This window comes from Desmodus rotundus, chromosome 7 (assembly GCF_022682495.2).
Source record: "Desmodus rotundus isolate HL8 chromosome 7, HLdesRot8A.1, whole genome shotgun sequence".
Classification (NCBI taxonomy): domain Eukaryota; kingdom Metazoa; phylum Chordata; class Mammalia; order Chiroptera; family Phyllostomidae; genus Desmodus; species Desmodus rotundus.
This window is the reverse complement of record NC_071393.1, coordinates 66,995,158-67,006,343: the sequence shown is the minus strand read 5'-3', so window position 1 is coordinate 67,006,343 and position 11,186 is coordinate 66,995,158. Positions and strand designations below refer to the sequence as shown.

The 11,186-nt window shown below is 36.2% G+C and overlaps 1 protein-coding gene across 1 annotated transcript; it reads left to right on the top strand.

Moving 5' to 3' along the window:
• Positions 1 to 554: 554 nt before the first annotated feature.
• LOC128779127 (olfactory receptor 4F3/4F16/4F29) lies at positions 555 to 10,452 on the top strand. Its single transcript, XM_024568023.3, has 2 exons — positions 555 to 688; positions 9,129 to 10,452. The coding sequence occupies exon 2, from the start codon at positions 9,167 to 9,169 to the stop codon at positions 10,103 to 10,105; it is 939 nt and encodes a 312-aa protein (XP_024423791.2). The 5' UTR covers positions 555 to 688; positions 9,129 to 9,166; the 3' UTR covers positions 10,106 to 10,452.
• Positions 10,453 to 11,186: the final 734 nt, after the last annotated feature.

The window sequence follows — 11,186 nt, the reverse complement described above, 5'->3', positions numbered from 1 at the left end:
TCTGTTTTCCATGTCCATAAAAAGACAATATTTAATGGCATTCTGGAATTCACTTTTAGTCATCATAAAGCAAAGATTTACAATAGCATATTTTATTGCTATTGCATTGTGTGCCTAGCACTATATCATAGAAATGTACACTTGAAATCTGTATAATTTTATTAACTAATGTCACTCCAATAAATTTCATTAAAAATAGTTCTAAAAATTCTTCTCTTTTTCCTCATTAAAAGCTTCTCTGCTTAGATACACTAGGAAACCTAAATGACCATAAGACATGATTCCCCAGGTCAATGATCTCACAATCCCAGATCTCTGGAGCATCACTGGGTCATTACCCGCTGGGGCTACAATTAGCTGCTACTCTGTTGTATAGTCATTTGTGTGTGTCTTTAATGATCCTTCATTGGATTCCATTAATTTTGGAAGAACTGTATATTTCTGAAACTTTAATGATGCTGTTTTCTTGGTTCCCTTGGCAAAATAGGTAGGTGGGAGGGACAGAAATAAAATCTACAGTGATCAAATCAGCTATCTAAGGTCTCTATGTTCCAGTCATGCAAAAATTAAGCTTTCCTTAACTCACTGTGATGTCAGCTTTCTATGTGGCCAGTTGCTGCTGGTAATAGGGAAGGATGGAGCAGGAATCAGGCCCATGAATGAGAGCCACTTGTGTGATCAGTTGAAGGTATGAGGCAATGTGTAAGAGAACCTGTACATCTTACCCTCAAAGAATGAGAATAAAATTGTGAAGGATATCAGGGCAGACTCAGAGTTTAGCCTATAACTATTCATCTTCCTTACCAAGTTTCCCAAATGTTTGAACTCTTTTTTTTTTTTTTTTTTGATTTCATGTGCCCTCCTTTCTGGCCTGGGTTTTATGGTTAGCCTTGACAGTTGGTAGGTCTATCCAATGCCTAGAAACCTTTTGTCATTTTTTTCTCTTTTTTCAGTTTTTAAATTATTTTATTGTTGTTCAGTTACAGTTGTCTGCATTTTCTCCCCACCTCTCTACCCCACCCCAGCCAAACCCACCTCCCTCCCCTGCTTCCACCCTGCCCCTTGGTTTTGTCCATATGTCCTTTATAGTAGTTCCTGAAAACCCTTCTCCCCAAACCTTCTGCCTCACCTTCCATTCCACTTTTCAGCCTCCATCATCCTAATAGTTACAGCTCTTTTTGACTGATTGTAAGCTGTTGAGCATTGTTGGTGTGTTACAACGGAGTGGCATGTAGTGTCTCTGAAAACTATCATCCACCCTTTAATGGGAACTTTTCATTAATTCATTCTTTGACAGCTCTATCACATTTATTATATTACTCATTTATTAATTAACACAGTTGATATTAGTTATATTGTGTATCCATGATAACCACGTCCAAATTTCCCATTTATAAGGTGGAAAACTTATGTGAATTGCTGTCTCAACTTCTGTTTCTTCTCTTTTATCATCCCACTTTCTTCACTCATGAAATTACTCTGTTTCTTCCTTCTCTACTTTGTTTTCCTACTTTATTATTTTTAAAAATCTAATGAGTGAACTTTATTGTTTAGAGCAGTTTTTATTTCACAGCAGAACTGAACAAAAGCTACAGAAAGTTCTCATATACCCTTGTTTTTGCACACACACCCTCCCCTTCCATTAATGTCCTTCTCCAGAGTAGTACATTTTTTATAACTGATGAACCTACACTGACACATCATTATCACTTTGGTATTGTACATCGTATAGGTTTTGACAAATGTATAATGAATTATATCTGTCACTGTAGTATCATATGGAATAGTTTCACTTCCTTACAAATCTTCCATGATCTCTTTGTTCATCCCTCCAGCTCCTCTAATGCCCTGGCAACCACTAATGTTTTAACTATCTCCACAGTTTTGCCTTTTCCTAAACATCATATAGTTGGAATCAATCATATAGTATGTAGCTTTTCAGATTGGCTTCTTTCATTTAGTAACATGCATTTGTTTCCTCCAGGTCTTTTCATGGCTTGAGAGCTCATTTCTTTTTAGCACTGAATTATATTCATTGTCTGGATATGCCAGTTTATTTATCCACTCACCTATTAAAGAACACTTTGTTTGCTTTCAAGTTTTGGCAATTATGAATAAAGCTGATATAAACATCCACATGTGTGGACATACATTTTCAATCCATTTGAGTAAATACTAAGGAACATGGTGGCTGACTCTTGTGTTAAGAGTATGTTTAGTTTTGTAAAAAACTGTCAAACTGTTTTCCAAAGTGGCTGTACCATTTTTTTCACCTTCACTAGCTTTCTGTTCCTGTAGGCCCACATTCTGGCTAGCATTTGGTGTTGTCAGTATTTTGAATTTTGGCTTCATCATTAATTCCTTGTGCCCACTTCTTTATTGGATCCCTGTATTTATTTAATAATCCTATTTTTTAGTACAAGCTTTCTTTCTTTTTTTTCACATTTTTTATTGTTGTTTGAAACAAACAAGCAAGCAAAATATAACCAGAGACACTGACTTAAAAACAAACTGACAATAACCAGAGGGCAGGTGGGAGGGGATAATGGGTGAAAAAGGAGGAAGGCTTTTCAGGAACATGTATTTAATAATTCTTTTTTTTTCAATTATTTTATTGTTTGATTACAGTTGTCTGCATTTTCTCCCCACCTCTCCCCCCCACCCCATCCAATCCCACCTCCTTCCCTTGCTTCCACCCTCCGCCTTGGTTTTGTCCATGTGTCCTTTATAGTAGTTCCTGAAAACCCTTCTCCCCACTGTCCCCTCCCCCTTCCCCCCTCCCCTCTGGCTATTCTTCGATTGTTCTTAATTTCAATGTCTCTTGTTATATTTTGTTTACTTTTTTCTTTTGTTGATTATGTTCCAGTTAAAGGTGAGATAATATGGTATTTGTCCCTCACCTCTTGCCTTATTTCACTTAGCATTAGTTTCCAATGTTAGGCACAAACTAATCTCTACCATCTTTCTCACCTTATTTTCTTCTGTCCTCCAAAAACAATATCTATGCTTTAGACATTCTGTATGCTTTGTTATTAATCCAGTGAATACTAAATTTACCTATTTTTCATAGTTACCACCTGGTTAAAGTGACTTCTTTAGACATTGTATTTATGTGGTATAATACTTATTATCTCTTAAATTTCTACACAACTGCCACATCACTTATGCTTCCTTTTCTCATCACTATAGTTATTTATCTCCACACTTCTCATATGTTAGAGGGTCTATTCCACTTCTATGATATGCATCACCTAATACCTGGTGTATATTTATATAAATATTAGATATGGATTGTCTTTGTACAACATGATCTATCTTGCGGTCTGACATGTAGTAAGTAAATCTATTTTATTATTTTTATTTATTTTTTTAAGTATAGTCCCTACACAATCTTATATTGGTTATAGTAGTTTAAGGTGTACCACATAGTGATTAAACATTTTTACTCCTTACAGTGTGATCATCCCACTAAGTCTTATTTGCTGACTTTTTGATAATTGTCATTCTGAGTGGTGTGAATTGATATCTTATTGTGGTTTTGATTTGCATTGCCCTGATGAGTAGCGATGTTGAGCATTTTTTCATGTTTGTTGGCTATCTGTATGTGTTCTTTGGAGGAATGTTTTTTCATGTCCTCTGTTTTTTCCATAGGATTGTTTGTTCTTTATTATTAAGTTGTATGAGTTCCTTATAATTTTGGGTATAACCCCTTATCAGAAATATCATTTGAAAAAATATTTTCACAGTCCGTAGGTTGCCATTTTGTTTTGTTGGTTTCCTTCACTGTGAGGGAGCTTTTTAGTTTGGTGCTGTCCCATTTGTTTATTTTTTTCTTTTGTTTATCTTGCTCAAGGGGATGTGTCCAAAAAGATATCACTCAGACTGATGTCTGGTACTTTACTTCCCATGTTTTCTTCTAGGACTTTTATGGTTTAAGGCCTTATAAGTAAATTCATTTTAAATTAAAGTGAATAAGTGAGAAGTTAAGACTGGGAATAGAACTTTGGTCTTGAGTAACCATCTGATTTCATAAGGTGCCTAAAATACCTCTTTTTTTCCACTTACACAATTAAAGTGACAATAAAAACTAAAGAATTTATACACCTCATGAAAAAAGCAATTTGGGAGAAAAGTCTATTAACCTGAGCAGCTGGTATTGTATGGTTTGGCTTCCTTGCCTTGGCAGATGGCCACAAATGTGCACCTTCAGAAATCTCTCGAAGTACCTGCCTTGGCCCTTTCTTCTTTTTCTCCTCCCATTTATCCCGAATGACAAGGGAAATAGCCACTGTTATCTGATGTGGTCAGAAATAATTTAATGTTTTAAATATGGAGAATTGAAGTTTATGGCATTAGATTGTTGGGGATAGCAGTGGTGGAAGGCACACAGTCTCATTAGAGCATAAAACTTCTTCCTGCAGCAGTCAGGCAGTCTTTGATCGATATGTCCACTAAGGAGCAAGATTGTTATTGGGAAATATACTTAAATGATTGGATGCAAGTGTACACATGAAGGCTTTACCTCAAACTAGGTCTAATTTCAATAATTAAGAATAATGGCAGAATCTGAATTTGAGGAATGATTTTCTATACTTGAAAGTCACTCATACAGATAGTCTTCAATATATAATAAATGCCATTTATTGTTCCATACTATGTGCTAGTATGTCATTTATTTATGTATTATGTCATTTATTTCTCAAACATGCTGAAAGTGAGGTAGTATTATCTCCATGTTATTAATGAGAAACTGAAGCTCAGCGAGGTCAAGTAACTTTGTCATGCTCACATAGCAAATTGTGGTGGAGCCTGGGTTCAAGAACAAGCTTGGCTGATGTCAAAGTCCAAGATTTTAACCACTCTGCCATAATGTATGAAAGTCAATCTGTGATTTTTGTATTTTTAAGATTGAAAAAGATAGAAATGAAAATTTGGAAATGATTTCTGGACTTTTGAATGTTATCATAAAGCTGCGTGATAACACTACCATGTAGAAAAGCCACATATTTTTGGAAATAACTGTACTGTGACCCTCAGTAACAGAAGCTAACTGGAAAGAGAATACTTCTGGAATGGTAGAGCACACAGAAAACATGAACCTGGGAGAATTCCATGTGCTTGTTGTCTGTTGTTCTGTGTACCTCCTTCTCCTGCTAGGTGGTATTTCTAAACTCCTCAAATCATATTAACAATTCACATCTTTACGGTGAATCACATATGTATATCATTGTGCAGCATAAAAGGAAGTCTTTCTGTTCTTTACCATGTGTGATTTTCATAGAAACTATGTGAGTCTGAGAGGGTAAGTAACAGAAGCAACTGCCTTTGCTCTTCTTCCTTAAATGCAACCCAATGTCAAAGACAAGAGCAGCACTGAATCAATGAATTAAAGGTGAGAGATTGATGTTCTCTTTAACTTACCTGGGTTCTCAGAAACAGAGGCTACCATATTTCATCATCTGAACTGTATTCAGCTCTTTCTGTTTTCTCCTGAATTCAGTTTTTATATTGTACATGTCATTCCTAATTTCCCCTTTCCCCATCTTTCCCATATTTTAAATCTTCGTTTTTATCCTTTCTGTGTACCAGATTATTCCATAGATTTTAGAAAAAGAAGTTGAGTGCTGGTTCTAGGTTTGGAGTTGAAATGCTGCCTAATCCCCAGCAAGAAATCTCTTGTGAAGCTTTAGGAGCCTTCTTACTGAGAGATGGATTCTCTCTCACTAAGAGTCATAGATTCTATAAATTTTTAAATGAGGAATTTTCCCTTATGCCTGTTAAAACTATTGGAAAAGGTGACCAAGAGAAAACAGAATCAAGAATAATACAGATCACTGACCTGAAGGCATGGCCTTACTACAGGCTGGGGTTATTAATATAATCTCTCAATCAAGAACAATCTAGTTCCATCCATGTTGTCACAAAGGGAGGAGCTCCTTCTTTCTTTCTGATGCATAGTCCATTGTGTAAATGTACCATAGTTTATTGATCCACTCATTTACCTGGAAAGTATTTTGCTAAGTGAAGTAAGCCAGGCAGTGAATTGGATAAGACAAATACCATATTATCTCACCTATAAGTGGAACCTAATTAACAAAACAAACTGGCAAGCAAAATATAGCCAGAGACATTGAAATCGACAACAAACTGACAGTAACCAGAGGGGACGGGAGAGGGAAATAACATGGGAAAGAAGGGAAAGGGATGTAAATGAACATGTATAAGGGACCCATGGACAGAGCCAAGGAGAGTAGGATTGAGGGTGGGAGATGGGTGCGGGTAGGGCGGGAGAAAGTAGTGGTGGGAAAATGGAGACAACTGTATTCAAACATCAATAAAAAAAAGTAAAAAAAAAAAAAAAGGACAACCTACTGGCTTTCTATAGGTACCTAAGTATATAATATGGGCTATATGCATATGAATAATGACAGTTAATTTTAATGGGTAACTTCATATTATATAATTCAAGGTATTTTCCTCACATTGTATGTATCTTCCTTCTTTTTCCTATTCAGTTCTCTCTAATTCCTAAAGAGCTGGATCAATATCTATGCCCTGGTATAGCCTTCCCTACCTGCTGTTGCTGATATGAATTACTTTGTCCCCCCAGCCCCCCAAAACCCTTACCAAATATTCATCTTACTATTCACTTTACATGTATTGTATACCACATTAGATTGTATTTGGTATGTATGCAATTCATGTGTTTTCAAGTTCTTTGACTTACAGGAGTTAGCAAAAGAACAAATCAGTATGAAATAAATTTTCAATAAAAGCTACAGGAAGTAATTGGGATTTTAATTGAAGTTTTAGGACAATAAAATTTATAAAGACCAAGAGAATGGGCTTATTAGCAACATCACCGTAAGTTTTTTAACTTAAGTTGTAGAGACCAGTTACAGAACCAGCAAAATAAGAACCTTTACACAAATCATAATAGCAGGAAAAGTAATCACTTTCCCAAATACAATTAACTATTTATTGTACTAGTCAAATGATCTTTAACTAGGCACACATTTCATATTTACTTGTTGTTAGCCTATTATATAATTTAGTATTAATAATGGACACTTTGTGAATGTCACTAGTTTTAGTTTTAACCAGGAAAAAAAATCACTGTTTTCAATTTTTTAAACTTAATTACTTTCTCTAATATTTGTCTTTTTGGAATAAAATCAAGGGATTTAACTTTTGGTGTCCAGTTCTGACAAATGTGTGAATCTGGGAAACTCAGTTTATTTTGCTGGGTCTCATGTTTTCCGTCTGATTGATGAACAAATGCAAAATGACTTTTATATAATTCCATTAAAGTTTTCTTCTCAACACAATGTGGACATGTGCCTTTTCTCACTAAGGCCTTGGATAATTTTCAACAGCTACTGAGTATCCTGGGTCCTTCCCCGGTACCTCCATCACCTCCTCTCCATGCCTACTCTTCCCATCAGTCCTCTCCTGCCCTGATGAGCAGCATATGTGGTTGTCCCTTGCACCCCAACCCCCACTTCAAGCTCCAAGTTTCTGATAATAGAAAGTGTGCGCTTTGAGATTGTGGACTATTGGCTCAGTAGGTGACAGTATAATTACCATGTGTAAGTGAGAATATAGTGGCATTCGTGCCAGTGATGGTGATCCAGAATTGGGATCAAGACACGACAGCCTCTGTGAATTTTGTGATCTGGGATGAGTGAGGGCATCAGTCATAGGGTTCTTTGTGTGAGAAGGTCTGGAGTTGTAGCTGCAAAAATGAAGGATGTCAATATTCCTGTTCTACTGTATTTCATCAACTCCTAAAATGATTAACTTGTATTAAGTGTTTTCAGGACCTACTCTCTACTATCAGGAATGATTGAGGTGGGCATTGGAAATGAAGAAACAACACTGTTCTCTGATCACCCTTCATATCACATATAAATACAACACACATTAAAGGACTAAATCTCCAATATTACATTTTGTATTTTATGGGTCAAGATCAAGAAGACAGCTTGTGTGCCCAATAAAGTATGTCTTATTAATGTTTGATATTCCTCATATTTTATATTGATAGATCAAAAGCATAAAATAAAAATTTTCTTGACATAAAATACCTGAATGTATTTCAAAGTAAGCAAGGTAATATGAAATTTTAGAATTGGTTACCGTGCAGGCAGCACTCAGTACTGTAACAGGTAGGGGGATGGCAGTGGACAGAAAAGGTGTGACCAAAGATAGGCTGAGACACTGATGAACTAAAATTTAATATCTCAAGTGTTCCAAGTGCTGGTCCTTAATACCTCCATGTGTATGGACTGAAAAAATCTGTTTGCAGAGCAACTTTATATTTTTAGTGGCTATGTTAGGCATGTGCCCCAGCTAAATTTTGATGAAATCTTCCAAATACATATTTATTAGGCCTGGAGAAAACCTTGTATCACTAGGACACACAGATTCCTTATGGAATCCTTGCAGAGGGTTGAGGCCAGCTTATGGCTTTGTAGTTATGAAAAATTGTGTGGGAATTAGAGGCACCCAGGATAGAAGTGGACATAAAGTGTGATGAAAAATAGTGCTGGTTTGATTTTTTTTTTATTAGAGTCCACATAATTCTCTTGTCCTACTATATTTCGGGACTCTTCAATTTCACATACCCCAGTTTCTTTGTTCAGTTTCAAGCTTCAGCCTGTCCTAATTCGGTCTTGACTCAGGTCAAGAACTTTTCACTCCAGGTGATATAGCCCATCAGTTAATCATATTTTCTTCTTATCATTGCTTCTGTGAGTTGTGAGAGCAAAATGGAAAAAGAAAAGGATTATGAGAATATGCATAAAAACAAGATGGAATCTGTTGAAAATGATGAACCATCAATATCAGAAGTGGTTTAAACAGGTGATGAATATCATGAACACTCATGAATCTTTTGTTCTTGCTTTATCTGTTAATTTAAGAACTGAACATTGCAGTGAGAGTTTTAGTGATAGGTTTAAAATATGTTACAGTTTATATGTTGTAATATTACATTGACTTTTGTGTTTTGTTTTTGTATATTTAGGGAACTTTATAACTATATACTTTTTATTTGTAATGAGAACATTGAAATTTTTTGAGGTATTGTCATCTCTGTAATCACAATTTCCTATTCATTTTCTTAGTTTTCATCATTGCAGCCACAGCCCTGTTGGGTGGATCAATGGATGCAGGGAATCATTCAGTTGTGTCTGAGTTTGTGTTTCTGGGACTCACCCATTCATGGGAGACCCAGTTTGTCCTCCTGGTGATTTCCTCTGTGCTGTATGTGGCAAGCGTGACTGGAAACATCCTCATTGTGTTTTCTGTGACCATTGATCCTCACTTACACTCCCCCATGTACTTTTTCTTAGCCAACCTCTCCTTCATTGACTTAGGAGTCTGCTCTGTCACCTCACCAAAGATGATTTATGACCTTTACAGAAAACATAAAGTCATCTCTTTTGGAGGATGCATTGCTCAGATCTTCTTCATCCACATGATCGGTGGGGTAGAGATGGTGCTGCTCATCGCCATGGCCTTTGACAGATATGTGGCCATATGCAAGCCTCTCCACTACCTGACCATCATGAGCCCGAAAGTGTGCATTTTGTTTACAGCTGCTGCTTGGGCTCTTGGCATCACTCACTCACTGTTCCAACTAGCATTTATTTTTAATTTGCCCTTCTGTGGTCCTAATATATTGGACAGCTTTTACTGTGACCTTCCTAGGCTCCTCAGACTGGCTTGTACAGATACCTACAGACTGCAGTTCATGGTCACTGCCAACAGTGGGTTTCTCTGTGTTGGTTCCTTCTTAACACTCCTCATCTTCTATGTCTTCATCGTGTTTACTGTTTGGAAACACTCCTCAGGTGGTTCATCCAAGGCTCTCTCCACTTTGTCAGCTCATATCACCGTGGTCCTTTTGTTCTTTGGCCCAACCATATTTGTGTATACATGGCCACACCCCAGTTCACAGATGGACAAGTTTCTTGCACTCTCTGATGCTGTGTTCACTCCTTTTTTAAATCCAGTCATCTACACATTTAGGAATAAAGAGATGAAGGTAGCAATGAAAAGAATATGCAAAAACGTAGTTGCTTACAGAAAGCTCTCTTAAGTGATAGGGTAAGTCCTTTTCACTAGCCATGGTGTAGTCTTTGGTTTCTATCTTTGATATTTCAGATTCAGGAAGTTTGAGGCATCACATACTGACTTGTATGTTATCAAATCTTTAACATAATTTTTAACTAATGAATGTATTTAGTCCAGGGGAAGAGTGAGTCATGAAAACAGTATGTCCATCTATGTAAGTCTCACTAAAATTTTTTCAGATACATTATGTAACTTTCAGTGAACGGGACTTACATATCTTTTTTGAGATTTATCCTTAAGTATTTATATTTTTGATACTGTTGTACATAGTATATTTTATTTATAATTATTTATTGCTAATATACATAAATATGGCAAATGTTGTGTTTATTTACATTATATCATGAAGCCTTGTAAAACCTCTTACTTCTACTAGATTGTTTATAGATTAAGATTTTCTTCATTGGTGATCATGTTGTCACTGAATAAAGACATTTTACTCCTTTTACTCTAGTGTAGGTTATTTTATTCATTTTTGCTGCTGTATTGCAATTGCTAGATCAAATGGTACAATGCTGAATAGAAGTGGTTAGAGTGAATATCCTTGGCTCTCCCAGTTTTTCCCCTTTGCCCCACTCCACCCAGTAATCCCATTCCCTTCAGCAATTCTCTCCCTTTGTTCATGTCCATGGATTATGCATGTAAATTCTTTGGCTACTTCAATTCCTGTGCTGTTCTTATCCCCCTATCTATTTTGCACCTATCAATTTGTGCTTCTTAATCCCTGCACCTTTGCCCCCATTTTCCCCTATCACCCTCCCAACTGATAGCCTTCCAAATGATCTCCATATCTATGAGTTTATTCCTCTTCTGCTTGTTTGCTTAGTTTGTTATTTGGATTCCATTATTGAGAGTTGTGGATTTATTGCCTTTTTAATGTTCATCATTTTGATCTTCTTCTTTTTCTTGTATAATTCCCTTTAGCACTTCATATAATAATGGCTTCGTGATTAAGAACTCCTTCAGCTTTACCTTGTCTGGGAAGCACTTTATAGTCCTTCAATTCTAAATGATAGCTTTGTTGGATGGAGTAATATAGGTTATAG